Source organism: Dermochelys coriacea, chromosome 13, assembly GCF_009764565.3.
Source record: "Dermochelys coriacea isolate rDerCor1 chromosome 13, rDerCor1.pri.v4, whole genome shotgun sequence".
In the NCBI taxonomy this organism is placed as follows: Eukaryota; Metazoa; Chordata; order Testudines; family Dermochelyidae; genus Dermochelys; species Dermochelys coriacea.
The window spans coordinates 32,053,338-32,069,811 of NC_050080.1; the positions used below are offsets into that span (position 1 = coordinate 32,053,338).

At 48.6% G+C, this 16,474-nt stretch overlaps 1 protein-coding gene across 1 annotated transcript in view; it reads left to right on the forward strand.

The window, feature by feature from the left end:
- Positions 1-1,820: 1,820 nt before the first annotated feature.
- Positions 1,821-16,474, forward strand: part of LOC119842343 (fer-1-like protein 4) — a 112,086-nt gene continuing 97,432 nt past the window's right edge. Inside the window, exons 1-2 of the mRNA XM_038370338.2 lie at positions 1,821-1,905; positions 3,647-3,746. Coding sequence (XP_038226266.1) covers positions 1,850-1,905; positions 3,647-3,746 — 156 coding nt within the window. The 5' untranslated portion in view covers positions 1,821-1,849. The remainder of the gene's footprint in view (positions 1,906-3,646; positions 3,747-16,474) is intronic.

Consider the following 16,474-nt stretch of genomic DNA (forward strand, 5'->3'; position numbering starts at 1 on the left):
TGGTCCATGGATGTTACAGGCTGCACAGCTGCCCTTGGCAGAGGCAGCCTAAGGTGCCTGGCTCCTTAGGGTCAGGTTCTCCCTCTCTTGGGGGCTATTTCACACCCACCTGCCCAGTGCCCGGAGAGCTGGGATCCCAGAGGCGGCTCTGGCCCTGCCTGCACAGTGCTCCAGCCCCTCCTCACCCAGGTCTCTGTGCTATGAGGGGTGCCTGGAGGTGGGGAACAGTAGGGATGGGCCCAGCGAGCCTTTTCAGTCTGTGGCAGGAGCAGCCTCGCTGAGTGCATGAGTTGGCCGGTTCGTGGTGAAAGTGACTCCCCATTGCCCTGGTTCTGTGGGAGGCTGAGGCTCCCAGGCGAGAGTGCCCCGAATCTGGCTGTCAGGTGTGGGGAGTGGTGCAACGCGGCCTCCTTTCTGGGCTGGGGAGTCCAGCTGGCCCCAGAGCATCAGAGCATGGTGGGAAACCTGCTGCTTTGGAAGCTGCATGTTGCCCTGGGGGCCCACAGTGTTCTGCTGTGGCACTTAGTGACCCCGGGGGGCTGGGCCATGTTCTCAGTACAGCTGGAGTCCCTTGGCAGGGCTTTCTGGCTGCTCCTGTTTGTACTTAACATTGCTTCCCTCCTGCCTTTCCAGCGTTTGTTATCAAGAAACTGAAAATGCGGAAGGGAGTAATGCTAAATATAGACAGGAGCGGCCAGAAAGCCCTGCCCAGGGCTGAGTCCCAGAAGTGTCACTGCTGGGACCTGGGGCAAGTTCGGGGTGAGGGTGGCTGACAAGGGGAGGTGGGGAAATGGTGCATACCCTGTTTTATAGGGTGTAAAGGTGGGGTTTTCAGCCAGAGGGGGGATTCTGCTTGTTTTTACATTGGGAATTCAGGTCTCACCCCGCTTTTCCCTGGTAGACTCCAGGGCTGACTGGGGAGCTGGAAGGCTTATGAAATCAGAGACCCTAAGTAAGCACAGCTAAGCGGTGGAGAGAGAGGGAGCTTTAGGCCTAATATTTGAAACACTTTGAACTGAATTTGGTTTTTTTATTGCATGTTTAATTCAAGTGCCTGAATAAACAGTGTGAAGGAATGCTCTGTTAAACACTCAGCACCCAGTCCTTTCCAATACGGCTAAAGAAATCCCAGTTCACTTCCCTGAGTCCTCCAACTAGACCTCCAGCAAAACCATGGGAACAGGAGACTTGAGACCTAAACAGGGAGAATGTCCCCTGCCCAGAATTGTCAGGCTCCCTCCTCTGTCCCCCTGGCCCATGCCTAGCGATGCAGGGCCCTGGGGCAGTGCTGGGGGCCAGGTGCCCTGGCTCATCCTCCAATTGGCTCACCTCTCCTTTTCTGCTCTTGGCTGCGGGATGGAGTTGGGCTTATTTTGCAATTTATATTTTAGCAATTTTATTTTGTAGCTCTGCACCCCCTCACTAGCTGTCCTTTGACAGGGCCTCACGCCCAGTGGAAGGGCGAGGAGGGGAAGGCAATGGGTGTCCCAGCTCTCACTTGGAACACATGGGGTCTTCATGTCCTAGGGCTTGGCTAGACCAGGCAAACAGCTCGAGTCCCTGGAGCATCTCAGGTGCCCACTACTGAAAGGTTCTGCCCCAAAGAAGATTCTGGGGCTGTGAAGCCAATGGGGTGTATATTTTCACTCAACCAGGGGTTTATTACAGAATCTCTCACTAGAGTGGGAGCGTTGAGAGGAAAATAACCCTAGGCCCTAGGAAATGGGGACAAATTGAGAATTAGTGGTGATCCCCTGTGTCTGTGAGGTGCTGCAGAAGCTCTGAAAATTCACCGTATATTTGTGTTTGTGTTTAGCTCTTTCGCTGGCCACATTATGGGAAGCTCATTATGGAAGAGATGCTGCTAGTTAAAGTTTACAACTGCAGTAAAGTTTTCAGTAACAGGTAGGTTCTTGTAAACTGGATGACCTGAGTTAATAGAGGCTGGTTCACCTGACATTAATCCCAGAAAAAAATCAAGCAAAACCTGATATGGGATGCAATCGGGAAAGACTGAAAGGATCAGAACATAACACCAGTGAGCGTGTGTATGTTTTAGGGAGCATAGGTCTTGTCAAACAAACTTGATTTTTTTAATGAGATTGCAGGTTTGGTTGAGAGAGGCACCCTGGTGATGTCATATACCTTGACTTCTGTAAGGTGCTGGGCTCAGTACTGCACAACGATCTGATTAAAAACTTAACATAGTACAAAATTAATGTAGCACATATTGTATGGGTTGATAATTGTCTAACAGATAGATCTTAAAATGCAATTGTAAATAGGGAATCATCATCTAACGGAGGGGTTTCTAGGAGGAGGCTTGTTCTTGGCCCAATGCTCTTGAATATCTTTATGATCAGGAAGAAAATATAAAATCATTGCTGGTAAAGTTGGCAGATGACACAGATACTGGCAGAGTGGTATGTAATGATGGGGGCAGATCAGTTATCTAGACTGATCTGGGTTGCTTGGTAACCCAAACAACATGCAGTTTATAATACAGCCAAATATAAGATCATACATCTAGGAGCAAAGAACATACATAGGTCATGCTTAGAGGGTGTGGGACTATCTGGAAACCAGTGATTCTGAAAAGGACTTAGGGATCATGGTGGATAAGTAACAGAACATAAGTTCCCAGTGAGATGTTGTAACTAAAAGGGCAAATGTGATCCTTCGCTGTATAAGATGGAGAATATTGAGTAGGATTAGGGAGGTGGTAGTGACCTCTATATACAACATTTTTGGTGAGCCCATTACTGAATACTGCGCATAGTTCTGCTGTTCAAAAATCATGTTGACACATTGGAAAGGGCTCAGAAAAGAGCTACAAGAATAACCTGAGGCCTGGAAAATCTGCCTTACAGTGAGAGACTTAGGAAGTTCAATCTATTTAGAGAAGATTAAGAGATGGTGTGATCATGATCTCTAAGTACCTGCAAAGAGAGAAGATTTCTGATATCAGGGAACTCTTTAATCTAGAAGAAAAAGGCATAACAAGATCCAGTGGCTGGAAGCTGAAGCTAGATAAATTCAGGCTAAAAATAAGGCACAAGAGTTCACCAGCAAGGGTAATTAGCCACTGGAACAGCTGACCAAGTACGTGATGGATTCTCTGTCACCTTCAGATTGTAGGTTTTTAAAAAAAATTCTGCTCTAGCTCAACCACAAGGCATTGGGCTGCTGCAGGAACCTCTGGGGGAAGTTCTCAGGCCTATGCTGTACCGGAGGTCACACTAGATCATGGCGGTCCCATCTGGCCTTAACAGCTACAGTTCCTGGTTTTGTAATGTTTGGTTCTGAGATAATCACAACATCCCTGTAATGTCTTTACCCTATCGCTTATCTCTTCCCCCCTCCCCATCTGTTTGTAGGAAGATGTAACACACAGTGTCTTTGTTCACATACATTAGTATAGGATATAAGAGTATCAAAAGTCAAACACAAAATTCTATCTCAGGCTAACAAACAGGCTTATATACTAACAGACCTCCAGGAAATACTTTGGTAATATTATATATACAACCATGATGTGAGTTATCAGGGTGGAGACTGTACAATGAGTTACTTCCTCAGCTCTGATAACTAGCTGAGACTGAAAGCATAATGGAATGTTCCCCCTCTGACTGTTGTTTTGTTGTAGACTGCTTGGTACCTTAGTCATCAGCCTTCAGCACCTAGTGACATCTGGACGCCTGACCCTCAGAGACGCCCTCGTTGACAAGAACCACAGCATCACTGGGGTAAGGCATGTGGTTACCGTAGCATTGGTTAGACGTTAGAAAGCACCAAAGGAGAGAGCACCAGAACACCAGAAGGGTCCCAGGTGCACAGCCAGCAAATGTCTGACCTGTTAAAGTTTTTCCTGCTCTCCCATGCTCTGATTTCCTCATATCAGAAAATATCCAGCAACTCCGTGTAACTTGGTTAAGGCCTCATCCTGTCAGAGATCAAGAACAGTTTAGACAAGACATTATTGGGAATGAGGTAGTGAGAAGTCCTGCAGAATGCTGGGCTTGATATGGCCTCGTAGGGTCTTTTCCAAGCCTATTGACTAGGACATTTTTCTATGTGAATATGCACCAAATAACAGTTGTAATGAGACGTTGCTAGAGGCTACTCTACCGTGCTGTCCTTTATGATCTGAACTGAGATCATCCCAGGCGCTTCCTGTTGCTCTTGCTGACATGTGGCTTTTTTGTGGCTTGTTAGTTTTCACACTGACAATCTATCATATTAGTTGATACTAAATAGACCCGAGTGTGTATAAATCCTTGAATTTGCTTAAAGCTGAACCATAGCGCAGGGCTATGAGGTCTTACTAGACAGCCTGGCCAAGCAGGTCAGAGGACTGGGATCTGAGTTAAGGAGAGAGAGGCAGAGCTGCATGAAGATGGGGACGTCACTGTGAACCAAGGCCAGAGGCCAGCCTCTCAGCTGATGTAAATCAACACCAGTTTATGCCAGCTGAGGACTGGCTGATTGTTTTTAAAAATAGAAACGGGTACAAAATTGTAATAGAAAACTATTTTGATTGAAAGAAGTAGAAAAGTGTGAATTCTGTTCATTTTCATTCTGGGTCTCTCTGAGACAGACCGTGTGTCCTGGGGGCCAGGGGGAACTAGATGGTGGGTGAATTAGAAACACGAGCAATTACAAAGCAAACACAGAGAGGATGTATTAATGTGTCAGTTTCGAGCTGGGAGCTTTGCCAGGGGCGTGGCTCAGTGGTAGCGAAGGTATTCATTTGCGACTGGGAGGCTGGAATGTGGGCAGCCTAATCAGAAAAGTGGCTGGGGAGAAGCTGGGAGGTATCCCGAATGTGTTGGAGTGTGGGAACAAATATAGAATGATGAGGCAGCAGCAGAGACAGGCACTGAGAAGTTCTTTGAAGCACATCTCTCTGCCTGCCTGCCAGATGTGTCCGCACATTGGGAACATCCAGAATGGTTCCTGGGGGGACTAAATAGCCTGCTAAGGCTTATGGGGATCGGTGTTGGCTTCTACGGCTCCAGGGTGGGCTGAGCCCCCAGCAAGGAGTTTTCCCCCTCAGGCTCAGGAGTGTGGTGATGGCCTCCAATGAGCTTCCATACTACATGGAAGCTCAGGTTCCTAGCAGCCCTTGGGCATCCTGGACTAAGCTCACCACAGTGGAAAATGATAACACGGTTCGTAATGTTGCATTCGTTAGCTATGTTTTGGGGTTGGCCCTGGATCTGAGGGAGGGGACCCAGAGATCTCTCTCCTTCTTCTGGCTTTTTTTGTTACAAATGATAAAATAAAGAAGTTACACGGCTGCAACTGCATTTAACATGGGGTTGTTATTGAGCCATTATCCATGAACCGCTTGTCCAATTCACTTCTAGCTTAGCAAGGAGATTCTACCCCAGTCCCAGGGCTAATGTAACAATTTGGAGGCTGATGTGACTTTTTGGGTCAATTGTGGTTGCAGAGTAAAATAGCACTTAGATTGGAAACCTAATTGTGGAACACCAGTTGCCACTCGACAACACACAGTGCTGCAGAGGAACAAGATTTCTCCCACTGAAGTTACAGGCTACGTTTCCTTTGCCTGCAATGGAACTTTACATTAACCTCACATGTCTTGAGATTAGCTCATTTAATTTTTCATTCAATCCTGACTGGCAGGTCCCCTCAGCCAGTGCTAAATAGTCACTCCAGACTTGGGAAAGGCCTACTGCATAAAGATGGGAAATCTCTCCTTGCACTTGCTGTATAGCAACCTAGATTGTTATGACTCAGGGAAAAATACCTGCTGAGATGGTCTGCGAGATGATTCTGAGCCCTTGGCAAGTGAACAGCTATGGGAGTGAGGTTCTCCTCAAAGCAGAACAGCCACAGCCTGATCACCTCTAGGCAGAGCGACCTGGAGTATGCTCCCCTTGTTTGTTCACATAGTACATTGCAGTGGTATTGTCAGTGGATATGTGAACCACTGAGTCTCTGATATGGTCCTGAAAAGCGCAGCATACTTTGTAGATGGCCCGAAGCTCCAACTCATTGATACGGAATGAGACCATCCTGAGCCATATTTGAAGGGGGCAAAAGCGCAACCTTGCAAACTGGATCACCTGTGTGCAAGTGGACTTGTAGCCCAAGAGCCTCAGACACGTCCAAACTGTCATGGCAGGCTGAGACTACAGACTGAGGCAAAGCTGGTGACTGGTCTGAAAATGGTCGGTCAGCAGAAATGCTCTCGATATTGTGCAATCTAACAGGGGCCCAAAGAACTCAATGTTCTGAATGGGAGCCAAGGTTGACTTTCCGGTGTTTAACATGAGACCCAGATGGCCAAGCAAGCACAGCATGGTGCTGACGTGAGTGAGAACTTCCTTTGTGGCTCTGCCCTTCAGTAACCAGTCGTCCAGATACGGGAAGATGTGAATTTCCTCCTTCCTGATCTACATCGTAGCAACAACCATGCATTTGGTAAAAACCTAGGAGGGAGAAGAGAGGCCAGATGGGAGCACTGTGCACTGAAAGTGGTGTTCTGCCATGACAAATTGAAGGAACTCTCTGTGGCTCAGCAAAATCACCACATGAAACTAGGTGTCCTGACGGTCCAGAGCACAAACCAGTCGTTCTGAGACAACGTGGGGAGGGCAGTCAATAGTGTGACCATTTGGAACCTCATGTACCTGATGTATTTGTTGAGGCCGCAAAGGTAGGTAGATCTCACCCCTCCCTTGGATTTGGGTACCGGGAAGTACTGGGAGTAGAAGCTGTGACTGCAGTGTTGCAATGGAACCTCCTTCACTGCTCCCAAAGCCACTAGAGAGCAGACCTGCTTGAGGAGCAGTATTTTGTGAGAGGGGTCCCTAGAGGGACGGGGAGGGAAGGTGGGAGGATGTGTGAAGAGGAACTGGATGGCAGATCCCAATCTGCTGGTGCTTAGGACCCAGCTCTTGGTGGTGATGGAGCCCCAAGCAATGTGAAAGTGGGCCAGCCTGTCCACTGAGGGGGGAAAGGAGGAAGAAGGAGCCAGGGCCAGATTAACCTTTTGTAGGCCCCAGCACCTGGACCATGGCCCTGCCCCCTGCCTGCTCCGTCCTGAGGCCCTGCCCCTGCTTGGCCTCTTCCTCCTGAGGCCTCCCCGCTGCTCACACGAGGGGAGGGGGCGGAGAGGAGCGAGCAGCAGGAGGGGGCATAGAGGAGCAAACGATGGGCAGGGCCTTGGGGGGAAGAGGCCAAGTCTCGTGGCCCGCAATCGGCTTACCCTGATGGGCTGCCCGCAGGCCAGAGGTTGCCCACCACCGCGGTACTGGGAAGAGCAACGACTGGAACAGTGCTCTGGACCAAGGAGTCAAAATGGACGCTTGGAGGGTGCCAGTGGAGTGTGTGTGAACTGTCTGAACCCTGAACCTGGCTGCTGTCTCCTGTGGGCTCTATCCCTCTTTCTTGGGTCATCCCATTGCCTTGGATGAGAGAAAGACTGAGCAAACGTGCTCTGTGGATGATACTACTGTTGCTATTGAATTCCACAGTAGCACCTGTGCGCCTCCTGCGTGCACACCCCAGGACCAGAGGGTAGCCCTAGAGTCCCAGAAGGAGTGCAGCATCTCATCGGTCTTGTCCAAAAATGGCGTTTGACTTTCCAAGAGCTAATCCTCAATGGTTTGCTGGACATCGGGGGCAATGCGTGAATTGTGTAGCCAGGAAGCTGTCCTCAGAGTGGCCAAGGTGTCCGCAACATGTAGCACGGACTGCAAGGACGTCTTAGCCACCAAGCAGCCCTCAGTGACAAATGCCTGAAATTCCTCTTGGAAGGCCTTGGGCAGCTGGACTGCGAACTTTGACACAGCTGGGCAAGCGATGAAATAGTGCTGAGACAGCAAGACTTGCTGGTTAGCAATTTGCAACTGTAAGGAAGAGGAGATGTAAATCTTCTGCCCAGGAGATCCAATTGTTTAATGTCCCTGTCCTTGGAGGTGGACTTGACCCTGCCCTGCTGGGCTCTGTTATTCATTGCAGTTCTGACTAGGGAATTTGGGGCCAGATGGGAGTAAAACCCCATAAATCCCTGTGTGGGAATGAAATAGTGCTTCTCCAGGTGGAACTGAAGTCGGTGCGCTCCAGAGGGCCTTAGCTGGTTCGAGGAGTGCATCACAGATAGGAAGGGTGACTCTCCCTGGGGTGGATGGCTGCAGGATAGCCACTCATTTCTGGTTGGTATCTTTCAAGAATTCTGCTTGGATTCCAAGGGAAGCAGCTACATTACACAAAAGATCTTGGTAGGCTTTAAAATTCTCCGGTGCCGAAGGGAAGGAAAAGCCAGAGAGTACAGCATTGTCTGGAAATGAAGACGAGACCTTTAAGTGGGCCAGAGCTGGATCCTGTTCCAGGGCTGATGGAACTGGACGGGATGACTCTGGAGGCTCTGCAGGGAGAAGGACTGCTGGTGCCTGGCCTGCAGGACTGAGGAGCATCCCAGGGAATCCATGGAGGCCTCTGACATTGATAAGGCATTGGTGGCCAGTAGGTGCTGGGTCAGTGGCCTCCATCTTGACCACAAGACATGCGCCAATTCTAGTACCTGTAACGGGCTGTCAATGGCCCCTGATGCTGGTCATGTGATGGAGAGCAGGAGGATGATGACCCCGACTCAGACGCAGAGGAGTCTTGGGATCCGAGAGATAAGGGCGGAGCGAGATTGCAGGGAGTGAGTCATCGGTCTGACTCCTCCATTGCCAGAAGGAGGCAGGAAGTGGCATTGCTGATGGAAGCAGTACCATTAGTACCGAGTATGCTGGTGCCGGAAGTGGTGTCGGTGCCAAAGTGAGTAGCAGTACTGGAGTGCCTGAAGGTACTGATGCTGAGGCCAGTGAAAGTCGCCACGGAAGCCTTTGCAGTGTCAACGGTTCCCGGTACCGAGGTCCCCCATACTGATCCCTGGCCCTGCCTCCACAGCCTGTGAAAGGGGAAGATTGGGGTGTGGTGCCGACAGACCCAAGGGCTCAGGAGTTCAATCAGTCGATGGGGCTATAGATCAGTGATTCTCAACCAGGGGTATGCGTGCCTCTGAGGTACACAGTGGTCTTCGATGAGATACATCAACTCATCTAGATATTTTCTTATTTTTACAATAAGCTACATAAAAAGCACTAGCAAAGTCAGTATAAACTAAGATTTCATACAGACAAAATAAGAAAGTCAGCAATTTTTCAGTAACAGCGCGCTGTGACACTTTTGTATTTCTATGTCTGATTTTGTAAGCAAGTAATTTTTAAGTGAGGTGAAACCTGGGGTAAGCAAGATAAATCAGACTCCTGAAAGGGGTACAGTAGTCTGGAAAGGTTGAGAGCCACTGCTGTAGATGGTGCAGCCCGGGCAAAGTCCTGGACCAAAGGAGAGGTCAGGACTGAAAGGCAGGGGAGGTCTGTAGCTGCCTGATATGCTGCTGCTGTGGAAACAGTACTGGCATCTCCCTCATTGGTACCGGTCTCAAGGGACGCCCAGAGGCTGGAACCAGAGTCATGGTACAGAGTTTCTAACCTCCCTACTTGGTACCAGGGAAGGGTTAGAGGCACCTCCGCCAATCTGTGTGCCAGCACCAACTCCATGCTGGTCCACGCTTTTCCTGGGGGAGGTGGAATCATAGAATCTCAGGGTTGGAAGGTACCTCAGGAGGTCATCTAGTCCACCCCCCTGCTCAAAGCAGGACCAATCCCCAACTAAATCATCCCAGCCAGGGCTTTGCCAAGCCTGACCTTAAAAACCTCTAAGGAAGGAGATTCAACCATCTCCCAAGGTAACCCATTCCAGTGCTTCACCCACCCTCCTAGTGAAAAAGTTTTTCCTAATATCCAACCTAAACCTCCCCCACTGCAACTTGAGACCATTACTCCTTGTTCTATCATCTGCTACCACTGAGAACAGTCTATATCCATCCTCTTTGAAACCCCCTTTCAGGTAATTGAAAACAGCTATCAAATCCCCCCTCATTCTTCTCTTCCGCAGACTAAACAATCCCAGTTCCCTCAGCCTCTCCTCATAAGTCATGTGTTCCAGTCCTCTAATCATTTTTGTTGCCCTCCGCTGGACTCTTTCCAATTTTTCCACATCCTTCTTGTAGTGTGGGGCCCAAAACTTGACACAGTACTCCAGATGAGGCCTCACCAACGTCCAATAGAGGGGAACGATCACGTCCCTCGATCTGCTGGCAGTGCCCCTACTTATACATCCCAAAATTCCATTGGCCTTCTTGGCAACAACGGCACACTGTTGACTCATATCCAGCTTCTCGTCCACTGTAACCCCTAGGTCCTTTTCTGCAGAACTGCTGCCATTCGGTCCCTAGTCTGTAGCAGTGCATGGGATTCTTCCATCCTAAGTGCAGGAGTCTGCACTTATCCTTGTTGAACCTCATCAGATTTCTTTTGGCCCAATCCTCTAAGTTGTCTAGGGCCCTCTGTATTCTATCCCTACCCTCCAGCATATCTACCTCTCCTCCCAGTTTAGTGTCATCTGAAAACTTGCTGAGGGTGCAATCCACACCATCCTCCAGATCATTTTTGAAGATATTGAACAAAACTGGCCTGAGGACCGATCTTTGGGGCACTCCACTTGATACCGGCTGCCAACTAGACATGGAGCCATTGATCACTACCCGTTGAGCCCGACAATCTAGCCAACTTTCTATCCACCTTATAGTCCATTCATCCAGCCCATACTTCTTTAACTTGCTGGCAAGAAAACTGTGGGAGACCGTGTCAAAAGCTTTGCTTAAGTCAAGGAACAACACGTCCACTGCTTTCCCGTCATCCACAGAGCCAGTTATCTGGTCATAGAAGGCAATTAGATTAGTCAGGCATGACTTGCCCTTGGTGAATCCATGCTGACTGTTCCTGATCACTTTCCTCTCCTCTAAGTGCTTCAGAATTGATACCTTGAGGACCTGCTCCATGATTTTTCCAGGGACTGAGGTGAGGCTGACTGGCCTGTAGTTCCCAGGATCCTCCTTCTTCCCTTTTTTAAAGATGGGCACTACATTAGCCTTTTTCCGGTCGTCCAGGACTTTCCCCGATCGCCATGAGTTTTCAAAGATAATGGCCAATGGCTCTGCAATCACATCTGCCAACTCCTTTAGCACTCTCGGATGCAGCGCATCCGGCCCCATGGACTTGTGCTCGTCCAGCTTTTCTAAATAGTCCCAGACCACTTCTTTCTCCACAGAGGGCTGGTCACCTCCTCCCCATGCTGTGCTGCCCAGTGCAGTAGTCTGGGAGCTGACCTTCTTCGTGAAGACAGAGGCAAAAAAAGCATTGAGTACATTAGCTTTTTCCACATCCTCTGTCACTAGATTGCCTCCCTCATTCAGTAAGGGGCCCACACTTTCCTTGATTTTCTTCTTGTTGCTAATATACCTGAAGAAACCCTTCTTGTTACTCTTAACATCTCTTGCTAGCTGCAACTCCAGGTGTGATTTGGCCTTCCTGATTTCACTCCTGCATGCCCGAGCAATATTTTTATACTCTTCCCTGGTCATTTGTCCAATCTTCTTGTAAGCTTCTTTTTTGTGTTTAAGATCAGCAAGGATTTCACTGTAAAGCCAAGCTGGTCGCCTGCCATATTTGCTATTCTTTCTACACATCGGGATGGTTTGTCCCTGTAACCTCAATAAGGATTCTTTAAAATACAGCCAACTCTCCTGGACTCCTTTCCCCCTCATGTTTTTCTCCCAGGGGATCCTGCCCATCAGTTCCCTGAGGGAGTCAAAGTCTGCTTTTCTGAAGTCCAGGGTCCGTATTCTGCTGCTCTCCTTTCTTCCCTGTGTCAGGATCCTGAACTCGACCATCTCATGGTCACTGCCTCCCAGGTTCCCATCCACTTTTGCTTCCCCTACTAATTCTTCCCAGTTTGTGAGCAGCAGGTCAAGAAGAGCTCTGCCCCTAGTTGGTTCCTCCAGCACTTGCACCAGGAAATTGTCCCCTACACTTTCCAAAAACTTCCTGGATTGTCTGTGCACCGCTGTATTGCTCCCCCAGCAGATATCAGGGTGATTGAAGTCTCCCATGAGAACCAGGGCCTGTGATCTAGTAACTTCCGTGAGTTGCCTGAAGAAAGCCTCGTGCACCTCATCCCCCTGGTCCAGTGGTCTATAGCAGACTCCCACCACGACATCACCCTTGTTGCTCACACTTCTAAACTTAATCCAGAGACTCTCAGGTTTTTCTGCAGTTTCATACTTGAGCTCTGAGCAGTCATACTGCTCCCTTACATACAATGCAACTCCCCTACCTTTTCTGCCCTGCCTGTCCTTCCTGAACAGTTTATATCCATCCATTGACAGTACTCCAGTCATGTGAGTTATCCCACCAAGTCTCTGTTATTCCAATCACATCATAATTCCTTGACTTGTCAGGACTTCCAGTTCTCCCTGCTTGTTTCCCAGGCTCCTTGCATTTGTGTATAGGCACTTGAGATAACTCGCTGATCGTCCCTCTTTCTCAGTATGAGGCAGGAGCCCTGCCCTCTCGCGCGCTTCTGCTCGTGCTTCCTCCTGGTATCCCACTTCCCCACTTACCTCAGGGCTTTGGTCTCCTTCCCCCGGTGAACCTAGTTTAAAGCCCTCCTCACTAGGTTAACCAGCCTGCTTGCGAAGATGTTCTTCCCTCTCTTCGTTAGGTGAAAGAGTCGCCCTGAGACTTGGAGTGGTCTAAATTGGTCTTATGTGACCTTTTCCTCAGCGCTGTCAGTGTGGAATGGGTCCTCCATTTCTTGGAGAGGTGGCTGCTCTGGAATATGAAGTGTCAGAGCTCTCAGAACCTGAGGGGGATCTCTGACCCAATAGGGCTTTGGTGCCAAAGCAGGCTGCGTGTCCATTCGAGGAGAGTTTGAGAGCATGGTGTGCTGGGATGTTTTTGTCCGTCCTGGTGACCTGGCCAAAGAGCATACAAAGCCGCTTTTGAATGTAGTGGGCGATTTGAGGAGGGCCAGAGCTCTGCAAGATTATGGCATTTTATACAAAGTCAAACCACTTTATGCTCAGGATTTGGTGAGGATGACACATATGGAATGTATCAAGCAGCTCCAAGTCTGCTTCTAGGAGGGTTCAGGTTTCTGACCCATATAGCAGTACAGGCAGGACCCAGCTTTGATAGATCCTGAACTGTCTCTCAGTGCAGAGACATTTTTTGCATCCACAGGTGAGACATGGACTTCATGCAGGAGCGGTAAGACCTATTTGTTGGAGGATGTCCAGTTTGCTGTGAACACTTTAATTCTGTTTGCAGCCTATGTAGGTGAACTTGTCAATACTCTCCACAGTGCATGACAGCATCGTCCGCACAGTCTTAGCTGGTGAACGTTTCTTGACCAACCTTGATTCCGACATGTGGAACGGCATGTCCTAATATCCAGTTGATAGCTTGACCTAATGGTGCCAGGGCGACAATACATTCCTGTCACATGTGAGGTTGTGTTGAGGACAGTGAACTAATGCGCACTCTTGCAATGGGACTGGTGTGAAAATGGCATGCCAGATTTAGCAGAACATCTGGGTTGCCAACTCTTTTTAGTGCAAGCCAAAGCTCTCACCTGTCGACCAAATCAAAAGCAGGCTTGATGTTGATATATGGCACATGAAGCGGGCAGTTAAATGCTTGGTGCAGTCAGAAGCTGGAGGCTAAGAATAGCAGCCATTATCAACTGCCCAGCAGTGAAACTTGATGGTTGTGGATGACAATGTCTGTCAAGGAGTGGCTGCATCCTACCAAGCAGGACATGAGTGAAGACCTTTATGGGGATTGTAGCAATGAGATTGGCTGGTAGTTGCCACATTTGATGCAAGATTCTGTACCCTTGTACAGGGATGCTATGATGCCCATCAGTGCTGCCTGGCTCCGACTGGGAGCCCTGGGCACTTTTAAATTGCTGGGCCCGAGGAAACGGTCCCTTTTGCCCTGCCCCTGTCGGTGGCCCGGGGGGGGGGGGGGGGCAAAAGGGGAAATGACATTAAAGCGCTGTGGCAGCGCTTTAACATCGCTGCCCCCTTCCAAGTTGCAATGGGGGAGGTTTAGATTGGATATTAGGAAAAACTTTTTCACTAAGAGGGTGGTGAAACACTGGAATGCGTTACCTAGGGAGGTGGTAGAATCTCCTTCCTTAGAGGTTTTTAAGGTCAGGCTTGACAAAGCCCTGGCTGGGATGATTTAACTGGGACTTGGTCCTGCTTTGAGCAGGGGGTTGGACTAGATGACCTTCTGGGGTCCCTTCCAACCCTGATATTCTATGATTCTATGATTCTATGATTCCCGCCACCTGTCAGTGGCAGCCCTGCCGGTAGGCTCCCTACCAGCAGGGCTGCCAATGGGGGCGGGGAAGGGGCAGCAACAGCAGTGTTTTAACGTCCGCTGTGTACGAGCCAGTACCGGCTTCTTACCAGTACACCGTACTGGCCCACTTTCACCCCTGTGTGGAAGTGCACACGGGTCTTACAGAAACGTCCCTGAGGGGAGGATCTATTAATGGAGATTCTCTATATTCTGGTAAGGAGGAGAGGATGGAATATGATCAAGTACAAGTAGGAATTGGCGAGAAACTGTCAAATGCAAAAAAGTTGCATTCAATGACACCACATAATGGCAGACAGTGAACAAGTGACAAATGTTCTAAGTGCTTATATAGAAATGCTAGAAGTCTAAATACTAAGATGGGTGAAATTGAGTGCCTGGTATTAAATGAGGATATTGATATAATAGGCATCACAGAAACTTGGTGGAACGATGGAAATCAATGGGACACAGTAATACTAGGCTATGAAATATACAGGAATGACAGAGGAGGTTGTGCTGGTGGGGAGTGGCACTATATGTGAAAGAAAGAGTAGAGTCAAATGTAGTAAAAATATTAAATGAATCAAACTATGCCACAGAATCTCTATGGATAGTAATTCCATGCTTGAATAAAAAGAATATAGCATTAGGAATATACTGCCGGCCACCTGACCAGGATGCTGATGGAGACTGAAATGCTCCAGGAGATTTAGAGAGGTTCTAAAATTTAGAAGACTCAATAATAAGGATACGATTTAATCATGAAGGTCACAGAAGTCACGGATTCTGCAGTGGCAGGGCTGGAGCAGCGGTCCCCTGGCTGAAGCAGTTGCCAGAGGTCGGCCCTTGGCAACGGTCTGACTGTTAATCTCTCCCTCGCCCCTCCCCCAAGTATTTTTATTAAAAGTCAGGACAGGTCACAGGCTTCTGTGGATTTTTTTTGTATTGCCCATGACCTGTCTCTGACTTTTACTAAGGTTTCAGAGTAGCAGCCGTGTTAGTCTATATTCACAAAAAGAAAAGGAGTACTTGTGGCACCTTAGAGACTAACAAATTTATTTGAGCATAAGCTTTCGTGAGCTACAGCTCACTTCATCGGATGCATTTGGTGGAAAATGCAGAGGGGAGATTGATATACACACACAGAGAACATGAAACAATGGGTTTATCATACACACTGTAAGGAGAGTGATCACTTAAGATAAGCCATCACCAGCAGCAGGGGGGGAAAGGAGGAAAACCTTTCATGGTGACAAGCAAGGTAGGCTATTTCCAGCAGTTAACAAGAATATCTGAGGAACAGTGGGGTGTGGGGTGGAGGGGAGAAATAACATGGGGAAATAGTTTTACTTTGTGTAATGACTCATCCATTCCCAGTCTCTATTCAAGCCTAAGTTAATTGTATCCGGTTTGCAAATTAATTCCAATTCAGCAGTCTCTCGTTGGAGTCTGTTTTTGAAGTTTTTTTATTGAAGAATAGCCACTCTCAGGTCTGTAATCGAGTGACCGGAGAGATTGAAGTGTTCTCCAACTGGTTTTTGAATGTTATAATTCTTGAAGTCTGATTTGTGTCCATTGATTCTTTTACGTAGAGACTGTCCAGTTTGACCAATGTACATGGCAGAGGGGCATTGCTGGCACATGATGGCATATATCACATTGGTAGATGTGCAGGTGAACGAGCCTCTGATAGTGTGGCTGATGTGATTAGGCCCTATGATGGTGTCCCCTGAATAGATATGTGGACAGAGTTGGCAACGGGCTTTGTTGCAAGGATAGGTTCCTGGGTTAGTGGTTCTGTTGTGTGGTGTGTGGTTGCTGGTGAGTATTTGCTTCAGATTGGGGGGCTGTCTGTAAGCAAGGACTGGCCTGTCTCCCAAGATCTGTGAGAGTGATGGGTCGTCCTTCAGGATAGGTTGTAGATCCTTGATGATGCGTTGGAGAGGTTTTAGTTGGGGGCTGAAGGTGATGGCTAGTGGCGTTCTGTTATTTTCTTTGTTGGGCCTGTCCTGTAGTAGGTGACTTCTGGGTACTCTTCTGGCTCTGTCAGTCTGTTTCTTCACTTCAGCAGGTGGGTATTGTAGTTGTAAGAATGCATGATAGAGATCCTGTAGGTGTTTGTCTCTGTCTGAGGGGTTGGAGCAAATGCGGTTATATCGTAGCGCTTGGCTGTAGAC